The sequence below is a fragment of the Thalassophryne amazonica genome, chromosome 17, assembly GCF_902500255.1.
Source record: "Thalassophryne amazonica chromosome 17, fThaAma1.1, whole genome shotgun sequence".
NCBI lineage: Eukaryota > Metazoa > Chordata > Actinopteri > Batrachoidiformes > Batrachoididae > Thalassophryne > Thalassophryne amazonica.
In genome coordinates this window covers 68,197,272-68,219,444 of record NC_047119.1, presented here as the reverse complement: position 1 = coordinate 68,219,444, position 22,173 = coordinate 68,197,272, and the positions used below count along the sequence as shown (strand labels likewise).

The window sequence follows — 22,173 nt, the reverse complement described above, 5'->3', positions numbered from 1 at the left end:
ATCTGCAATGCAAACGTGGCATTACAGAAGAAAGGGAATTTGGAGCGGCATTTTAAGATGAGCCACAAGAGCTACGATGCTAGCTTCCCGGCTAAAAGCCGGCTTGCAGCACAACAGGCCGTTTTCCCCCAGCCAAATACCACCAGTAAGACTGCAACCACAGCTTCTTATCGTGCCAGCCGTGTTCTGGCAAAAAGAAAGAAATCATTCAAGGATGGTGAAATTGTGAAAGAAGCTTTCATGGAAGCTGCAGATGTGCTCTTTGCCGATTTTAAAATAATCAGAAGGAGATCGTGTCTGCAGGATGTGCAGCTCTCAAGAAAGTCTGTTGCACGACGATGCGAGTTAATGGCGGAGGATATTAAATCGGCAACTGAGGAATGATATTGAGGTATATGAGTGTTTTTCTCTGCAATTCGATGAATCCACTGATACTGTGGACGTGGCTCAGCTATGTGTTTTTATTAGAATGTTTTTTGACAACATGAATGTAAAAGAAGAGCTGCTGAGAATTTTACCTTTGAAAGGCCACAGGAGAGGCACAGATGTTTCAGGTTTTTATGGAATTTGTTAATAAGAGCCAGCTGCCCCTCTACAAACTCATTTCTATAACCGAGCTGCCAGCTCGATGCCATCTTAATAATGTATTTATACAAACAACCATGTCATCAAATTTCATTGCATGAGAGGCCTATTAACTGATCGAGTAGTTCTGTAGTGTTTATATACGTGTTCCTGCTTTCAGCAGCATTGTAGCTGTTTCATGTATACTAAACTTGAAGCAACTTTGTAACAGATGGTACGCAGCAACGACTCGACAGACTGGAGTCAAAGGTGGACCGCATACTACAACTACTGTGGAGGAATCAGGGTGCTGAAGAAGCTGACTGCATTGGAGATAATGCAGGCCAGACTTAAAACAATGGAGGAGCTGGTCCAATTCAGCAAAATGCTGGAGAACCAGGAGTTTAGGAGGACAGTGGTAAATTATTGTTCCTAACACTTTTGCAGAAGTGGTTATTTTCATAAAAGTTGCATATTGCCATTGCACACATACTTCTTTTTACTCTGTCATAGGTGAATCTGCTGAAACAGCTATCTGGATCAATGCTGAACACCTTTGCCAGGACGATGCTCGGCGAAATTGGGATGTGGCGGTTGTGGGCTGGCGTCAGCCTCAAAGGATGGGAAGAAAGCCCTGCAGCCTCTCACTCTCTAGAGTTTTGAAGAGTAAGTTATCAAGGTGTCTTACTGCATCATTTAATTTTAGTTAGCAATTAAAAAGAATTTTATCATTTCTCCAGTTAAAAAAGAGAAAAATACAAGACCGTTTTTTATTTTGTTTTTGTGACAGAAGCCTTCAGCAACAAGATGGAAATTTTACCAGATGCTATCGATGATCGTTAACTGAAACACTGCGCCATGCAGCAAAGAGGGTAAGTACACTCAACAAAAATATAAACGCAACACTTTTGGTTTTGCTCCCATTTTGTATGAGATGAACTCAAAGATCTAAAACTTTTTCCACATACACAATATCACCATTTCCCTCAAATAGTGTTCACAAACCAGTCTAAATCTGTGATAGTGAGCACTTCTCCTTTGCTGAGATAATCCATCCCACCTCACAGGTGTGCCATATCAAGATGCTGATTAGACACCATGATTAGTGCACAGGTGTGCCTTAGACTGTCCACAATAAAAGGCCACTCTGAAAGGTGCAGTTTTATCACACAGCACAATGCCACAGATGTCGCAAGATTTGAGGGAGCGTGCAATTGGCATGCTGACAGCAGGAATGTCAACCAGAGCTGTTGCTCGTGTATTGAATGTTCATTTGTCTACCATAAGCCGTCTCCAAAGGCGTTTCAGAGAATTTGGCAGTACATCCAACCAGCCTCACAACCGCAGACCACGTGTAACCACACCAGCCCAGGACCTCCACATCCAGCATGTTCACCTCCAAGATCGTCTGAGACCAGCCACTCGGACAGCTGCTGAAACAATCGGTTTGCATAACCAAAGAATTTCTGCACAAACTGTCAGAAACCGTCTCAGGGAAGCTCATCTGCATGCTTGTCGTCCTCATCGGGGTCTCAACCTGACTCCAGTTCGTCGTCGTAACCAACTTGAGTGGGCAAATGCTCACATTCGCTGGAGTTTGGCACGTTGGAGACGTGTTCTCTTCACGGATGAATCCCGGTTCACACTGTTCAGGGCAGATGGCAGACAGCGTGTGTGGCATCGTGTGGGTGAGCGGTTTTCTGATGTCAATGTTGTGGATCGAGTGGCCCATGGTGGCGGTGGGGTTATGGTATGGGCAGGCATCTGTTATGGACGAAAAACACAGGTGCATTTTATTGATGGCATTTTGAATGCACAGAGATACCGTGATGAGATCCTGAGGCCCATTGTTGTGCCATACATCCAAGAACATCACCTCATGTTGCAGCAGGATAATGCACGGCCCCATGTTGCAAGGATCTGTACATAATTCTTGGAAGCTGAAAATGTCCCAGTTCTTGCATGGCCGGCATACTCACCGGACATGTCACCCATTGAGCATGTTTGGGATGCTCTGGACCGGCGTATACGACAGCGTGTACCAGTTCCTGCCAATATCCAGCAACTTCGCACAGCCATTGAAGAGAAGTGGACCAACATTCCACAGGCCACAATTGACAACCTGATCAACTCTATGTGAAGGAGATGTGTTGCACTGCATGAGGCAAATGGTGGTCACACCAGATACTGACTGGTATCCCCCCCAATAAAACAAAACTGCACCTTTCAGAGTGGACTTTTATTGTGGGCAGTCTAAGGCACACCTGTGCACCAATCATGGTGTCTAATCAGCATATTGATATGGCACACCTGTGAGGTGGGATGGATTATCTCAGCAAAGGAGAAGTGCTCACTATCACAGATTTAGACTGGTTTGTGAACAATATTTGAGGGAAATGGTGATATTGTGTATGTGGAAAAAGTTTTAGATCTTTGAGTTCGTCTCATACAAAATGGGAGCAAAACCAATAGTGTTGCGTTTATATTTTTGTTGAGTGTAGTTAAACTTTTATGGCATCAGCAACTCACAGGTGACTTGTACTAGCACCATGGTCACACCTAGTCATTCCCTTCAATCAAATCCCCTTCCAGTGTTGACTGTTTCAAGAGTGAAGACCGTGACAGGCTGACATGCACCCCAGCTCTTTGGAGCAATCTCTCTCTCTCAATCCGTTCCTCACATTCTGTATTCTCTTTCCGCAAACATCTTAAAACCTATCTGTGTGGGCTCACCTTCCCTCCATAGTGTAACTGTCACTCGGAACTCATTCATTCATTATTGGTTTATTTGACAGGGACAGTGCATATTAACAAACGTACAATTGTTTATCGACAGTATATATACGAGGTCTGTCAATAAAGTATAGGTCCTTTTTATTTTTTTCAAAAACTATATGGATTTCATTCATATGTTTTACGTCAGACATGCTTGAATCCACGTGCGCATGCGTGAGTTTTTCCACGCCTGTCGGTGACGTCATTCGCCTGTGAGCACTCCTTGTGGGAGGGAGGAGTCGTCCAGCCCCTCGTCGGAATTCCTTTGTCTGAGAAGTTGCTGAGAGACTGGCGCTTTGTTTGATCAAAATTTTTTCTAAACCTGTGAGGCACATCGAAGTGGACACGGTTCGAAAAATTAAGCTGGTTTTCGGTGAAACTTTTAACGGCTGATGAGAGATTTTGAGGTGATACTGTCGCTTTAAGGACTTCCCACGGAGCGGGACGTCGCGCAGCGCTCCCAGGCGCTGTCGGCAGCCTGTTTCAAGCTGAAAACCTCCACATTTCAGGCTCTATTGATCCAGGATGTCGTGAGAGAACAGAGAAGTTTCAGAAGAAGTCGGTTTCAGCATTTTATCCGGATATTCCACTGTTAAAGGAGATTTTTTTAATGAAAGATGTGAGGACGGATTGCAGCATCGGCTCGCAGCCGCGACGCTCCGCCACAGGAAAAACACCTCTGTTGGAAGCCTTAAGGACAAGTTGGAACATGCCCAACGGTTAAACAATTTCTCAGATACTCACTCCACTGAAAGCCATCAAAAGCCGCCTGGATTTTACAAATGGTTATCAACACGGAGGTATTTTTCCTGGCCGCTGCACGGCACCGGCTGCGTCCCAACGCGCGGACCCGTCCACACGTCTTTCATTAAAAAAATCTCCTTTAACAGTGGAATATCCGAATAAAATGCTGAAACCGACTTCTTCTGAAACTTCTCTGTTCTCTCACGATGTCCTGGATCAATAGAGCCTGAAATGTGGAGGTTTTCAGCTTGAAACAGGCTGACGACAGCGCCTGGGAGCGCTGCACAAGGTCCCGCTCCGTGGGAAGTCCTTAAAGCGACAGTATCACCTCAAAATCTCTCATCAGCCGTTAAAAGTTTCACCGAAAACCAGCTTAATTTTTCGAACCGTGTCCACTTCGATGTGCCTCACAGGTTTAGAAAAAATTTTGATCAAACAAAGCGCCAGTCTCTCAGCAACTTCTCAGACAAAGGAATTCCGACGAGGGGCTGGACGACTCCTCCCACAAGGAGTGCTCACAGGCGAATGACGTCACCGACAGGCGTGGAAAAACTCACGCATGCGCACGAGGGTTTAAGCATGTCTGACGTAAAACATATGAATGAAATCCATATAGTTTTTGAAAAAAATAAAAAGGACCTATGCTTTATTGACAGCCCTCGTATATATACATACATACATACATATACATACATACATACAAAGTCTACTAGAAAATAAACCGACCCTTTTATTTTTTTTTAACTATATGGATTTGAATGACGTGCTATTCCACCAATCATGCTTGAACCCTCGTGCGCATGCGTGAGTTTTTTCATGCGTGTCGGTGACGTCATGTCCCTGTGGGCAGGCCTTGAGTGAGATGTGGTCCCGCCCTCTTGGCTGAATTCCTTTGTTTCACACGCTGCTCGAGACGGCGTGCGTTGCTTTATCAAAATTTTTTCTGGACCTGTGAGGAATATCCGAGTGGATACTATTCGAGAAATTAAGCTGGTTTTCGGTGAAAAGTTTAATGGCTGATGAGAGATTATGGGGTGTTTCTGTCGCTGTAAGGACTTCCCACAGAGCAGAACGTCCTGCAGCACTTCCAGGCGCCGTCATTGGCCTGTTTCGACCTGAAAACATCCTAATTTAAGGCTTAATTCACCCAGGACGTCGTGAGAGAACAGAGAAGATTCAGAAGAGGCCGGCATGAGGACTTTATGCGGACATTCCACTGTTTAAGGACATTTTTTAATGAAAGACGTGCGCGCAAATTCGCCGAGTCGTTTCCGTGATGACTCGGCGAATCTGTGTGCACCGCGACAGGAAAAACACCTCCGTGTTGAAAACCATTTGTAAAATTCAGGCGGCTTTTGATGGCTTTCAACAAGTGAGTAACTGAGAAATTGTTTAACAGCTTGGGCATGTTCCAACATGCCCGTTAAGGTTTCCAACACGGAGGTGTTTTTCCTGTCGCGACCCCCCGCAGTCGGGTCTGGCCCGACATGCGACTCTGCCCGCACGTTCTTTCATTACAAAATGACCGCTAACAATGGAATGTCCAAATAAACTCCTCATGCCGACTTCTTCTGAAAGTTCTCTGTTCTCTGACGACTTCCTGGGTCAACAGAGCCTGAAATGTGGAAGTTTTCAACTTGAAACGGCGAGACGCTGCCGCCTCGAAGCGCAGATCGCCGTCAGGCGCCGCAGGCCGTCCTTACGGCGACACTACCAGACCAAAATCTCTCATCAGCCGTTAAAATTTTTACCGAAAACCAGCTGAATTTATCGAATGGTGTCCACTCAGTTGTGCCTTAGAGTTTTGAAAAAATTTTGATCAAACAAAGCAGCAGTCTCTGAGCCATTCCTAAACAATGAAAAAAATCGACGAGAGGGTGGGCGACTCCTCACTCAAAGACTGCCCACAGGCGAATGACGTAACCGACAGGCGTGAAAAAACTCTCGCATGCCCACGAGGGTTCAAGCATGTCTGATGTAATCACACGTGATTCAAATCCACATGGTTTTTGAAAAAAATAATAAGGTCGGATACTTTTCTAATAGACCTCGTACATACATATACATATATATATATACATACATATACATATATACATACATATATATATATATATATATATATATATATATGGCACACACTTTAACGTAAATATGCCAGTTTTAGCATAATATTAATTTCCATCCGTAGTCTCCAGACATAAAATATAAAACACAGAGCATTTAACAAGCATAAAAACATTGATAATTTACAATATAATACACTGTCATATTTTATTACAACCCAGAGCCATATACAGGAGGAGTTATCTGTTCCAGTCAAGATGGAGGTTAAAATGCTGTTGTCTCAATATAAAGTGCAGGAAAGTACTGAGGTAGAATTCAGTTGTAGGTATGTACAGGTACAGTCAGTTTTATTATAAGATGCTGAATTAAAGTGCTTTGTCGCAATAGTAAAGTGATTGATACAGCTGCAGTATCTCTTTAAAGTGATGGTGTGCATAAGCTTACCTATGTATTGTTGTGTGCATGTATATGAAAGTATATTGCTTTCGCATGTCTAACTCGTAATGATTACAGGTTTGGTTATCTTTCAGCCATGTTTTAAGCTGTGTCTTGAATAAAGCAAATGTAGGGCTGAACCTGATTGTCGTTGGCAGAGTATTCCATGTGCTATTGCCCCTAATAGAGAGTACATTTTAAGCAAAGACAGTTTTTCAAAATTTGATCTCGCAATCACACCTAGCGGAGGATCTGGTGTTAATTTCATTGTTACTTTTCCTGTTAATATAGTTCCTCAGAGGGAGTGGGGCCAAATTGTGTAGGGCATGTACACAGCACAACACATTTTAAATAGCATGAAATTCTCAAAACTTAAAAGTTTATATTTTTCTAAGATTGGACGGTGATGAGAAATCTTTTTTTTTTTTTTGGTCCAATATTTTTATGGCTTTTTTGTACAATTGTTCTACTGGTTTCAGTACAGTTGTTCCTGCAAAGGACCATGTTGTAATGCAATACTCTATATGTGACATGAAGTCTAAGTAAGATTTGGCCGCATCTATTGTAATAAACGGTCTTATCTGTTTAAAATTAGATCGAGTGAACTTTACAGTGTGATTTACCTTTTTGATATGTTTTTTGAATGTAAGATTTGGGTCTAATATCACTCAGAAATATTTGAATTGGTTCACAAGCACAGTTCTTCCCCTTCCAAGAAAACATGGGATCTGGCTAGCTTAATTGGTCTTTTGGTGAACATCATACATACAGTTTTTTGGTGTTCAGCAGAAGACAATTTTTATGTAGTCATTTGTGTATTTTACATAGTGCATTTGTGAGGTCTACAGATATTTTGTCACTCTTTCCCTGGGTAAAGATTGCTGCGTCATCTGCATACATTTGCATATTTAGTTCAGAGCACACATCGGGGAGATCATTTCTATACAGAAAGAATAATAGAGGGGCTAATATTGAGCCTTGTGGAAGACCAACATAACTAGGGATACGAGGATGTGGCACCATCCACAACAACACGCTGCCTTCTGTTGGAAAGATAGGATTGAAACCATTGAATAGTATCCTCTGAAAAATTAAAATATGAATTGTAAAAATTGAGATATTGAATTAAGGATTCTGCATATTAATACATGGACTGGTTGAGCGCCCTTGAACTTCACTGTGCTGAGGGGACTGGCACTATACAACCCCTGGCAAAAATTATGGAATCACCGGCCTCGGAGGATGTTCATTCTGTTGTTTAATTTTGTAGAAAAAAAGCAGATCACAGACATGACACAAAACTAAAGTAATTTCAAATGGCAACTTTCTGGCTTTAAGAAACACTATAAGAAATCAAGAAAAAAAATTGTGGCAGTCAGTAACGGTTACTTTTTTAGACCAAGCAGAGGGGAAAAAAATATGGACTCACTCAATTCTGAAGAATAAATTATGGAATCACCCTGTAAATTTTCATCCCCAAAACTAACACCTGCATCAAATCAGATCTGCTCGTTAGTCTGCATCTAAAAAGGAGTGATCACACCTTGGAGAGCTGTTGCACCAAGTGGACTGACATGAATCATGGCTCCAACACGAGAGATGTCAATTGAAACAAAGGAGAGGATTATCAAACTCTTAAAAGAGGGTAAATCATCACGCAATGTTGCAAAAGATGTTGGTTGTTCACAGTCAGCTGTGTCTAAACTCTGGACCAAATACAAACAACATGGGAAGGTTGTTAAAGGCAAACATACTGGTAGACCAAGGATGACTTCAAAGCGTCAAGACAGAAAACTTAAAGCAATATGTCTCAAAAATCGAAAATGCACAACAAAACAAATGAGAAACGAATGGGAGGAAACTGGAGTCAACGTCTGTGACCAAACTGTAAGAAACTGCCTAAAGGAAATGGGATTTACATACAGAAAAGCTAAACAAAAGCCATCATTAACACCTAAACAGAAAAAAACAAGGTTACAATGGGCTAAGGCAAAGCAATCGTGGACTGTGGATGACTGGATGAAAGTCATGTTCAGTGATGAATCTCGAATCTGCATTGGGCAAGGTGATGATGCTGGAACGTTTGCTTGGTGCCGTTCCAATGAGATTTATAAAGATGACTGCCTGAAGAGAACATGTAAATTTCCACAGTCATTGATGATATGGGGCTGCACGTCAGGTAAAGGCACTGGGGAGATGGCTGTCATTACATCATCAATAAAAGCACAAGTTTACGTTGATATTTTCAACACTTTTCTTATCCCATCAATTGAAAGGATGTTTGGAGATGATATCATTTTTCAAGATGATAATGCATCTTGCCAAAGAGCAAAAACTGTGAAAACATTCCTTGCAAAAAGACACATAGGGTCAATGTCATGGCCTGCAAATAGTCCGGATCTTAATCCAATTGAAAATCTTTGGTGGAAGTTGAAGAAAATGGTCCATGACAAGGCTCCAACCTGCAAAGCTGATCTGGCAACAGCAATCAGAGAAAGTTGGAGCCAGATTGATGAAGAGTACTGTTTGTCACTCATTAAGTCCATGCCTCAGAGACTGCAAGCTGTTATAAAAGCCAGAGGTGGTGCAACAAAATACTAGTGATGTGTTGTAATGTTTTTTTGTTTTTCATGATTCCATAATTTTTTCCTCAGAATTGAGTGATTACATATTTTTTTTCTTCTGCTTGGTCTAAAAAAGTAACTGACTGCCACAATTTTTTTTTCCTGATTTCTTATAGTGTTTCTTAAAGCCAGAAAGTTGACATGTGAAATGACTTTAGCTTTGTGTCATGTCTGTGATCTGCTTTTATTCTACAAAATTAAACAACTGAATGAACATCCTCCGAGGCCGGTGATTCCATAATTTTTGCCAGGGGTTGTAGAAGTTATTGTATAGTATTTTTATGAATGGTTTTCTTTGTTTTTTTAGGCAAAGAAGGAGGATGAAACAATTGGTACTGGTGTTAATGCTGACTCAGATGCTGGGGTGGATGAAGCCATGGGCGACGATGTGGATGCCGATGCCATGGACCATTGTGTAGTGAATGATGACGCCGTGGACGGCAGTGCCATGAGTGATGATGCCACAATTAGTCATGGGTCAGATGAGAAGTGATTCATTTTATACTGAGAACTTATGCCTCCCCCTCTGTAAGGTGCGGGGGAGACATGAAATAAGTGCCCAATTTCCCTTGCACAACTTTTTTCCTGGATGACATGATCATCAACTCGACTGGACTGACGCTATGTTTGTTTTGATCCACCTTTGTGATCCACCCACTATTGTGGGAACAAATCAAAAGCTGTGTTCACCACGGGGACACGTTCGGCAGTATTCCGGATTATTTGAGGGTTTTTTTTTTACCGATGATCAACAATGAGTAAAAAAAAAATCTGACCGATGCAACTACATCGGTCCAAACCGGTCTGGATCCGGGACTGATGTTGCTGCTTTGGGCAGTGGAGACATCTTCAGTTTTTGTTTAACGTTGACCCTTCTAGTTCATTTTATACTGAGAACTTATCCATGGCTTAATGCTACTGTAACTGTAATAATACTGGATGGTGTCACCTGGCTTAGTACCTGAGAGATTGGAGTGTATTTTACCTGTTTCTATGACTGTATTATTTTATGTGTTTATTTATTTATGTAAGGTAAATTATTCTATTGAAGTTTTATTGCACTGAAGTTACTGATTGAAAAGAAATTTCGTTTTCTAGTGTATACAATTGCACAGTGAAAATAACAACAAAATCTTTGAACCTTAGTCATGGGTCACACATCACGGATGAGAACTGATCCCTGGCTTAATGCTATTGTAATTGTAATAATACTGGAGGGCGGATGAGAACTAATCAAGTTACTGAGAACTTGTCCATGGCTTAATGCATTGCTATTGTAATAATACTTCTAAAGTAATAAACTTGCAATTTACAGACTCATGCAGTGTTCACAGTGTTCCTTCGTGTTGGGGGACATTGCAACAACGTTGCAGCAATGTTGTGTCACAACCTCCTGAGAACGTTCTTGGTTGGTTGGTTGGCAATGTTCTTGGCAACATCCCTGGAACGTTCTGGAGAGTCTACAAATGAACGTTCCTACAACGTTGTCATGCAACGTTACTGCCACTTTGATATAACGTTCAAGCAAAGTTCCATTGTTAGCTGGGCTTCCATCAGGTTTCATCAGATTATGAGCATTTTTTAGATGCCTACAGAAACTATCTCAACCACTGACAACATATTACAGCAAGTGTCCACAAAAGTATTTTAAAGGCCTGACTAAAGTGTAATATGTGATCTTTAATAAGTTATTTTCATGAAAAAGACACAAATGTGCAATTTACTGCATTTTATTTTTTGTGTAAAAACACAGCTTAGATGTGGTTTGACCGAAACAAATTGTCATTAAACTTAACCAGTTGTATATAATTCTTATTTTACATTACTTAGTCCACATTTCATTTTATTTTACCTTATGTTTATATTAGTTGTGCATACTACGATCTTTCATTTGGCTAAAAATTACTCGCACCACGGAAAGCACCTTTTTGGAATTGCACTCAAATCTTGTTGTAATGGAAATTACAATGACAATAAAGGAGATTCTGATTCTTCTGATTATTAATATATAAATAAAAATAAATAAATTATAATTCGTAATACATTTGACTCTTTTACAACAACAAACACTAAGCCATTATTTATTATACAGAAAACATGCACACAAACTGTGCTGAGATGCGAACTGCTTAATGCTAACTTTATCATTGAAAACGCCATAGACATGCTAACGTGTTAGCATCAGTCCCGTTTTTAAGTTATAAAATACATCAACTGTTTTAGAAGACCATAACAGGTCGGTTTAATATAAAAAAGGTAAATATTACTCACAGACATATGCTCTTTAGGGTTTTAGCGGGGGAAAATTAAGATAATGCGACAAACCATCGAAGCAGAGTCGGATTGCTTCACTGGTTCAAAGCAAAGCGATGCCTCGCTCTACTTGGGGAGTGTCTGCCAATGTTCCCACGAAGACAGAGGAGAAGGACCCTGGCTCATAGCAAGCAGTAAACAGAGCGGAAAGGAGTGAAAATTCACCCAGTCCCTTCCTCCGCAGTCCACGCTGACATTGCTGCTGTTTTGATTAGCGCAGAATGGGATGTTGCTTTGACAGTGAGACAATCATTTCGGCCCCAAAACACGCATGACACCACGTGCGCACGCATGTGTGGTTAAATTTTCCAAATGACATAGTAGAGAAGCTTGAATCTTCGACTGGACTGGGTTGCTTGACGCGAGGACGTTTCGCTTCAAATCGCAGAAGCTTCCTCAGCTAAAATTCTTGCTCTGGTGGTCTGACTTCTGTCTTGACTCTTGTAGAGAAGAATAAACAGAAGCCAACAAAAGCTGGAGTTTTTTAAACCTAACCAGACCCCTCCTACCGAGAGGCCGACTGCTATAGGCTAGTGACTACACAATAGCTCTAATTAGCACCTATTGTGCTCTAGTTAGCACCCTCCTAATGACAGGGCAGCTGTCCCTCCTAACGATGGGACGGAAGACTCTCCTGATGGCTCCCTTGACGACTCTCCTGATGACGTGAATGACTCATTACCATGAACAAAAGACTGAAACTGCTTTGACCTGAGTACCCCATTGTAAACAGGGGACAAAGCGTGTCTCAGACCCCCTCCCCGGTTAAGGCTGGGTTTCAACTGTTTCACATACAATGCTTCCTTGACACCTCTCTCAAACCATTTCTTCTCTCTGGCTAAGATTTTAACTTCCTTGTCCTCAAACGTGTGGTTAGTGTCTTTCAGGTGGAGATGAACTGCAGACTGAGGTCCATTTGCGCGCTCTCTGCGGTGCTGATATAGCCTTTTGTGTAAAGGTTGCTTAGTCTCACCTATGTAGTGTTCATTACAGTTTTCCTGACATCTGATAGAATACACTACATTGCTCTGTTTGTAACTAGGGATCCTGTCCTTATGGTGAACTAATTTCTATCTCAAGGTGTTAACCGGTTTAAAGTAAACTGGGATTTTGTGCTGTCTGAAGATCCTCTGTAGTTTTTCTCCTACTCCTGCTAAATAAGGGAGAGACACTGTTCTTCTTGTCTCCGTCTCCTGTCTATCTGGTCTCTTTGTTTTCTGGGACTTCTGCACTTTGTCCAGGGACCATCGTGGGTACCCACATACTGTGAGGGCTTTCCGTACAAGTTGTTCTTTAGCCCTTCCCTCTGCAGTTGTGGGCACCTGTAGGGCTCTGTGTTGAAGAGTCCTGATCACCCCGAGCTTGTGTTCAAGGGGGTAGTTTGAGTCAAAGAGCAGATATTGGTCAGTGTGAGTGGGTTTTCTGTAAACCCCTGTCTGGAGCTGCCTGTTCTCTCCAATCGTAACATCACAGTCCAAGAAGGCTAAATGGTTGTTTCTGGCATCCTCACGTGTGAACTTGATATTGGAATACACAGAGTTGATGTGTTCTGTAAAGTCCTCAAGCTCCTGTTGCTTGATTTTAACCCATGTGTCATCCACATATCTGAACCAGTGACTGGGAGAGATGCCTGTGAAAGACATCAAGGCTGTCTTTTCCACTCGCTCCATGTACGAGGTCTGTCCAAAAAGTAACAGACCTTTTTATTTTTTTCAAAAACTATATGGATTTGAATCACATGTGATTGGATCAGCCAAGCTTGAACCTTTGTGCGCATGCGTGAGTTTTTTCACGCCTGTCAGTTTGCGTCATTCGCCTGTGGGCAGGCTTTGAGTGAGCACTGGTCCACCCCCCTCGTCGGATTTTCATTGTCAGGGAAATGTCTGAATGATTTGGAGCTTTGCTGCATCAAATTTTTCCAGAAACTGTGAGAGACAGCTAGGTGGACACCATTCGCTAAATTCAGATGGCTTTCAGGGACGATTTTATGGGGAATCACACAGATTGAGGAGTGTTACAGGCGGTTTAAAGACCGCCCACAGCGGCTGAGAGCGCGCCGCGTTGCGAGCGGCGATCGACAGACTCAAACGACCAGATCATTTCCAAACTGAACGCTGTGTTGATCCGGGACATCGTCTGACTACCACAGAAATGGCAGAAGACGTGGATGTCAAGACTTCTTCGGCACATTCCATTGTTACAGGAGTTTTTGTCATGGAAAGAGGAGCGGAGGAATGCGCCACCACCGTGCCGCGAATGGCGTGGCACAAAACCACCTCCATGTTGGTCTCACAGGACGGCTTTCAGACGGCTTTTCAGTCGTGTGACTATCTGAGAAATTGTGGATTAGCTGGACATGCCAGAACATGTCCTGTGAGGCTTCATCACGACATTGCTTTGCGCCATGCGGCTCCGTCCCGACACGCGAATTCCTGTGGTTTTGTCCCGCGCCATTCGCGGCACGGTGGCGCATTCCTTCGCTCCTCTTTCCATGACAAAAACTCCTGTAACAGTGGAATGTGCCGTAAAGTCTTGATGTCCACGTCTTCTGCCATTTCTGTGGTAGTCAGACGACGTCCTGGATCAACACAGCGTTCAGTTTGGAAATGATCTGGTCGTTTGAGCCTGTCGATCGCCGCTCGGAACACAGCCGGCACGCTCTCAGACGCTGTGGGCGGTCTTTAAACTGGCTGTAACACTCCTCAATCTGTGTGATCCCCATAAAATCTTCCCTGAAAGCCATCTGAATTTAGCGAATGGTGTCCACCTGGCTGTCTCACAGTTTCTGGAAAAATTTGATGCAGCAAAGCTCCAAATCATTCAGACATTTCCCTGACAATGAAAATCCGACGAGGGGGGTGGACCAGTGCTCACTCAAAGCCTGCCCACAGGCAAATGACGCAACCGACAGGCGTGAAAAAACTCACGCATGCGCACGAAGGTTCAAGCTTGGCTGATGCAATCACACATGATTCAAATCCATATGGTTTTTGAAAAAATAAAAAGGTCCGTTACTTTTTGGACAGACCTCATACAGATTGGCCACAATGGGGGATACCGGAGACCCCATCGCACAACCATGGATCTGCCTGTAGTAATTCCCCCTAAACAGGAAATACGTGGTGTTAAGACAGATCTCCAAGAGTTGGCAGATGTGGTCTGGTGTGAGTTTGGTCCTTTCAAGTAGAGACACATCCTCCAGCAGTCTCTGCCTCACAGCTGAGATGGCCTCAGCGGTGGGGATGCAGGTGAACAATGATGTCACATCAAATGATACCATAGTTTCATCTGCCTCCAGCTTCACGTCCTTGATCTTGTTCACAAAATCTTGTGTGTTCTCCACATGGTGGTCTGAGTTACCCACTAGAGGAGCCAAAATCCACTTGAGGTGCTCGGCGAAATTGTATGTGATGAAATCTGTGCTACATACAATAGGCCTGAGTGGCACGTCCTGTTTGTGGATTTTGGGCAGTCCATAAATGCATGGAGTGGCGTCCCCAGGGTACAGTCTGTAGTATGTCTGCCTTTCGATGAGTCCCTCTTTCTCCAGGTTTTGGAGGTACCTGATGATTTTCTTCTTATAGCCGCTCGTGGGGTCTCTCTTCAGACGTTCGTATGTACTGGAGTAACTGAGCAAGTTGTTGATCTTGGCCTCGTAGTCCGATGTGTTCAGGACCACCATGCATCTGCCTTTATCTGCTGGCAGGATAAGGATGCTTTGGTCCTTCTGCAGTGCTGACAAAGCTTTCTGTTTTTCTCCTGTGATGTTGGACGGAGGAGGCTTAGCACTGTTAAGCACTGCTGTGACTCTTAGTCGTAGGTCCCCAGCTTCTGACTCTGACAAACTGTTATGTTTAATGGCTGACTCTACTGCAGTGATGTAATCTACTGTCGGTATACGTTTAGGGGTCACGGAGAAATTTAGTCCTTTAGCAAGCACATCCTTTTCTGTCTGTGTAAGAACCCTGTCGGACAGATTCTTAACCCAATTTTCCCTGTTGTCACTAATTTGTCTGGGTGTATCTTTAAAACTACTCCCACTGAAAGTAAGCCTTTTCTGCACTAAAAGGTTGTGAAACTTCCTGATTTGTCGCTCCTTACTTTTTAAATGCTCAGCCATTTGAATTTTAACTATGAACTTTGTGATCTTATTATGGGCCTCTTCCCCCACTAAGGTTTCTAACCTTTTGTGAAGACTATCAAGATTATTTTGGAGGTCTAATATTTTAAAATGAAGCCTTCTAATTCTAAGACCCAAAACACTTGTAGTAGTGTAGTTCAGGTTCACTTTGGATGTTACAGTGTTTCTGTCACTTGTCCCTTGGAAATCGTCTGCAAAACCCATCACACATCGTGCAAAATGAATTATTTAAATATTTGAAAAGACACTGGATTACTTCATTGCATCTAAATAAATGACTATAGCTGCCAGGAGTTAAAGTTTTGTAAAATCTCAGCGATCATTCGCCAACCCTGTAGGTGGCGGTAAATGCACCTTAAGCTGGTGCCGTCCGCCGTTTGATCCAAAAGAAGTGTTATCGTCCACTCAACACAAAAACAAAAGGGACTAATTTGTGGCTGACAGTATCGCCAAGACTAGCTGGGAGAGAGGAGCTGTCACGGCACAGCTGTGTTCAGACTGGGGAGTTTCTTCGCCTTTTTGACCATTTTGGATAATCTCAGGATGATTATTTATTCAGATGAATCCCACTGAAACTAACAGGTAAGAATTTATATTTACACGTGTATTTTATTCTGCCAATCAATGCATTCATGGACATATTTCGGTTGTTTAAGCTGCAAGGTTGAAAGCGTGTGAAAAAAGCAGCAGCTTTAGTTCTTAAATGACAGTGTATATAATACCGAGAAACTGTGACTTCTAATACTGTGTGTTACTGCTTTTGAAAGATGATGACAGTGTTTGGGGTTTTATTTTTATTCATTCATTTTTCGTGCGTTCTTGTGTGTTTGTGATCCTTGAATTTACCCAGCAGCCCCTGTGGCACTTAAAGTGAAATTGGCTTATCAGAAGCCGACAGTGTAGTCTGATGTGGCCGCATCCAAATCAATACTAAAAGTTATCGGTTATCTGTAATAAAGACATTTCTTAGCAGTTTATCCATTTATCATCACAAAAGCTAACTTTTCAGTTATCTGATTAATGGTTAACAAAGCTAACTTTTTGGTTAGCTGTGCCCACTGGTGTGTCGAGTACTTTTTAAAAATCTTCATTAAAATAAATAAATCTCCATAACTCAGTATACCAACAGAGGGAGCTCAAGTGCCACCAGTGGTAAATGTGCCACAGTTTGAGAACTATGAGTCTCACCCAATACATTTTCTATCTCTCTTAAAGTGCTTTTGTGTATGTGGATGGTCGTACAACACATTTTGTATGGAGATACGCAATTGGTTTTTGAGAGATGAAAACCAACCATCAGACGACCGAGCTGGAACTCATTAAAGCAGAACTTTAATGAGGTAATAAATCCATAAATAAGTCACTAGAGTCAAAGCTGGCTGACCTGCCAGTTGTAGTACATGTGGCACAGCTTGTACGTGAGCCGCTGCATGTGATCCGGCTTCAGTCCGCTGGTGTCATAAATCACATTGTAGTTAGTTGGAGAGACACTCCCACCCCGGACAGCCTGGCTCACAATGAAGAAGTCATACCTGGGAATAGGGGATAAATAGTTACTACGCCATACTGAAGCAACGACAAAACCAGTAACGGCCATTGGGACCTACCACTCTGGACGAGTGACCTCTGTGTCAATGATGGTTCCTGGAGGAGGGTTGGTGACTTTGCCATTGACGTGGGCAAAGAACCTGCTGCTGATGCGCTTCTTCACCACCACCACAGTCAGTTTGGGCCTGGGGCCGACACACAAGAGGCTCAACATGTGAAGTTGAGTTTCACATTCACGTTCTGATGATTCCACTGCCATAATTTAGAAGCAAGCATAATGTCCTACACAGGCCCCGAGGTCCATCAGGCCACGGCTTATCCCCGGATACCACAGCATGAGGCGGATGAGAGTCTACGATTACATGTGATACAACAACCCATTTACACGGAGTCATGAAATCTTTATGACCCAGATACATGATGTTTACTTTGGTCTGTGCAGAGCAGGTAGCCTACCAATAAGTAGACCTGGGTTCAGATTTACCAAGCTGTACATGGCTACCAACCTCAGCTAAGAGGAAGTGACCTGCATCAGACTGGAGTCCTTCCAGAGGCAGTGGGAGGACTCTCATCCACTTGATGCTATAGAATCTGGAGTTCAGTACCAACAGGTCTCAGGGATGATATCAGACTTACTGCTTGGTCTGGTCAAAAAGGGAAGAGGTTTCCAAAACTCACATGTAGTCTTTACCAATGGACGCGATGCATTCCATGATCTGAGGGACCTCGTAGCTGACTACACTCTGCAGCTGTCCATCTCCCACTCCATCTCTGTAAACAATGACGCGTGAGGGAGAAGATCCATTGAATTTCACGTAGTCCTTCAGTGCACCTGAAAAGCAAACAAGCCTCAAGTCAAACAAAACCATATGATGCACTAAATGTAAACATTGAAGACTAAACTTACCAGTCAAGGCCACCTTCAAACCATCCATAATTTCCTGACCTCTCTGCTGCAGCACACACTTTGAGTACCACCTTCAGAGACAAACATTTCAAATTTGTCACCTTGAATGAACAGCAGATCCTCTAAATAAACACCATGAACACAGGACTAAACACAATCAAGCTGAGATCATTTACGAGGTCTATTAGAAAAGTATCCGACCTTATTTTTTTCAAAGACCATATGGATTTGAATCACGTGTGATTGCGTCAGACAAGCTTGAACCCTTGTGCGCATGCGTGAGTTTTTCCACGCCTGTTGGCTGCGTCATTCGCCTGTGAGCAGGCTTTGAGTGTGAGGAGTGGTCCACCCCCCTCATCGGATTTTCATTGTCAGGAAATGGCGGAATTTGGGCTTTTTTTCCATCAGAATTTTTTCAGAAACTGTTAGAGACTGGCAGCTGGAAACCATTAGAAAAATTTATCTGGCTTTTGGTGAAAATTTAACGGGCTTCACAGAGAATAAGGACTGTTACTACAGCTTTAAGGACACTCGGCGCGCCGCGCCTTCCATGCCGCCATCGAGAGCCACAAACCCCCGGATCATTTTTAAACGGATGGCTCTGTGGATCCGAGACCGTCGTGTGCACTTTCTCTGGTTATCACAAGAGCTGGACATCAACCATTTTCCGGCAGACTTCACATTTAACAAGAGATTTTGTCATGGAAAGTCGAGCAGCGGCTTAGTGCGTCACGACCGATTTGATGATGGAGCGAGACAAAGGAACACCTCCGTTTTGGTCTCACAGGACGGCTTTGAGATGGCATTCAGACAGCTGTTGGTGGTTTTTCCATCAAGTGATTATCCGAGAAATTGTGGATGTGCCTGGACATGCCAGAACATGTCCCATGAGGCTTCATCACGGCGTTGCTTTGCGCCATGCGGCACCGCCGCGACGCGCGGAATTCCTCCGCATGTCTGTCTCAATGTGCCGAAAAAGTGCTGATGTCCACGTCTTTTCACAATTCCTGTGCTAGTCAGACGACGTCCCGGATAAAACACAGTGTCCAGTTTGGAAATGAACGGCACATTCCACTGTTACAGGAGTTTTTGTCATGGAAAGAGGAGCGGAGGCTTCGCGCGTCACGGCGATGCCGCATGGCGCACAGCAACGCTGTGATGAAGCCTCACGGGACATGTTCTGGCATGTCCAGGCACATCCACAGTTTCTTGGATAACCACTCGATGGAAAAACCACCGACAGCTGTCTGAACGCCATCTCAAAGCCGTCCTGTGAGACCAAAACGGAGGTGTTCCTTTGTCTCGCTCCATCAGCAAATCGGTCATGACGCGCGAAGCCTCCGCTCGGCTTTCCATGACAAAATCTCGTTAAAAGTGAAATCTGCCGGAAAATGGTTGATGTCCAGCTCTTGTGATAACCAGAGAAAGTGCACACGGCGGTCTCGGATCCACAGAGCCATCCGTTTAGAAATGATCCGGTGGTTTGTGGCTCTCGATGGCGGCACGGAACACGGCGCGCCGAGCGTCCTTAAAGCTGTAGTAACAGTCCTTATTCTCTGTGAAGCCTGTAAAATTTTCACCGAAAGCCAGATAAATTTTTCTAATGGTTTCTAGCTGCCAGTCTCTAACAGTTTCTGAAAAAATTCTGATGAAAAAAAAGCCCAAATCATTCCTCCATTTCCTGACAATGAAAATCCACCGAGGGTGGACCACTCCTCACCCAAAGCCTGCTCACAGGCGAATGACGCAACCGACAGACGTGGAAAAACTCACGCATTCGCAAGAGGGTTCAAGCTTGTCTGACGCAATCACACGTGATTCAAATCCATATAGTTTTTGAAAAAATAAAAAGGTCGGTTTCTTTTCTAATAGACCTCGTATGTTCCATCGCTATTCAAAGTGTCTCTGCAGTGATGAAATGATTCACTCGGTCTTCTATTCCCTCTGGCACACGCTGACCTGCTCATGGTGCTGTTCAGGCTGGCCACTAAAGCGCCAATAGACCTTTTTCCAGCAACAGTATCATGGTAGCAGTCGATGCCCACAATCATCAGCTGCTTCAACTGTGGAATTACAGTAACAGTCAAACTCTGTTAGTTCAGCTTACAGAGAGAAACTACAAGAACAAGATTTATTTAGTTTTATTTTGTGTGTGGTGGTGGGGGGGGGTAAAAATGACTTACAGGGATTTCCACACTCCACAGCTCCCCTCCCATTTTGCAAGCCATCTGCAGGGCAATCTTTGTGGCCACGGTCATGAGGGCCTGGGACTTGCCGAGAGTACGTGACAACACGCACTGGCTGGGAGTGGGACAGTCCAAACAAAGGTACTTCTTCACACTGTCGTACTTGTCTTTCCTGTTGCTGGGAAGGACAATGACTGCCTAACACACAGAGGCACACAAACTCTTTAATACCAGTTATCTTCAAACAAGCAATCCAGGTCTTCGTCGTCAAAACTACACAAGGCTACACAGGTGCAGATGTTCCTCGTTTGTCTCTAATGTTGAAATTTGTAAAATAACTTCTGATAGATGTGCTACATTCACTTGGAGCAAGATCAAACTCATCTTGTTCCCACACAAAGATCATGAAATGGGGGAATGCGGTGGGAACGGTTGGTGGAAAACAGTTTGTACAGATCAAGTGACCACCGGGGCTGTACATCGCTTAGGTTTCTTGCAGTATCTGTGCTAAACTGATTTTTTTCTTTGCATTAACACCATAGATCTACAGAAATATACACAATTTAAAATCAAATCAATTTTTATATTTTATATTGTAAGGCAAAGCCATACAATAATTACGGAAAAACCCCAATGGTCAAAACGACCCCCTGTAAGGAAAAACTCCCTTTTAACAGGAAGAAACCTCCAGCAGAACCAGGCTCAGGGAGGGGCAGTCTTCTGCTGGGACTGGCTGGGGCTGAGGGAGAGAACCAGGAAAAAGACATGCTGTGGAAGAGAGCAGAGATCAATCACTAATGATTAAATGCAGAGTGGTGCATACAGAGCAAAAAGAGAAAGAAACACTCAGTGCATCATGGGAACCCCCCAGCAGTCTAAGTCTATAGCAGCATAACTAAGGGATGGTTCAGGGTCACCTGATCCAGCCCTAACTGTAAGCATTAACAAAAAGGAAAGTTTTAAGCCTAATCTTAAAAGTAGAGAGGGTGTCTGTCTCCCTGATCCGAATTTCGGAGCTGGTTCCACAGGAGAGGAGCCTGAAAGCTGAAGGCTCTGCCTCCCATTCTACTCTTACAAACCCTAGGAACTACAAGTAAGCCTGCAGTCTGAGAGCGAAGCGCTCTATTGGGGTGATATGGTACTATGAGGTCCCTAAGATAAGATGGGACCTGATTATTCAAAACCTTATAAGTAAGAAGAAGAATTTTAAATTCTATTCTAGAATTAACAGGAAGCCAATGAAGAGAGGCCAATATGGGTGAGATATGCTCTCTCCTTCTAGTCCCCGTCAGTACTCTAGCTGCAGCATTTTGAATTAACTGAAGGCTTTTCAGGGAACTTTTAGGACAACCTGATAATAATGAATTACAATAGTCCAGCCTAGAGGAAATAAATGCATGAATTAGTTTTTCAGCATCACTCTGAGACAAGACCTTTCTAATTTTAGAGATATTGCGCAAATGCAAAAAAGCAGTCCTACATATTTGTTTAATATGCGCACTGAATGACATATCCTGAACAAAAATGACTCCAAGATTTGTCACAGTATTACTAGAGGTCAGGGTAATGCCATCCAGAGTAAGGATCTGGTTAGACACCATGTTTCTAAGATTTGTGGGGCCAAGTACAATAACTTCAGTTTTATCTGAGTTTAAAAGCAGGAAATCAGAGGTCATCCATGTCTTTATGTCTGTAAGACAATCCTGCAGTTTAGCTAATTGGTGTGTGTCCTCTGGCTTCATGGATAGATAAAGCTGGGTATCATCTGCGTAACAATGAAAATTTAAGCAATGCTGTCCCATTTACATTAACAAATTGTAATCTATTAGATAAATATGATTCAAACCACCGCAGCGCAGTGCCTTTAAT

General features: G+C 43.2%; 1 protein-coding gene across 1 annotated transcript in view; it reads right to left on the bottom strand.

The window, feature by feature from the left end:
* The window catches only part of piwil1 (piwi-like RNA-mediated gene silencing 1), a 141,190-nt gene that overhangs the window by 5,218 nt on the left and 113,799 nt on the right, over window positions 1-22,173 (bottom strand). The window contains exons 14-19 of the mRNA XM_034192708.1: window positions 20,302-20,502; window positions 20,078-20,181; window positions 18,119-18,189; window positions 17,890-18,043; window positions 17,271-17,396; window positions 17,048-17,195 (exon numbers count right to left, since the gene is read on the bottom strand). Of these exons, the coding sequence (XP_034048599.1) occupies window positions 17,048-17,195; window positions 17,271-17,396; window positions 17,890-18,043; window positions 18,119-18,189; window positions 20,078-20,181; window positions 20,302-20,502 (804 nt within the window). The remainder of the gene's footprint in view (window positions 1-17,047; window positions 17,196-17,270; window positions 17,397-17,889; window positions 18,044-18,118; window positions 18,190-20,077; window positions 20,182-20,301; window positions 20,503-22,173) is intronic.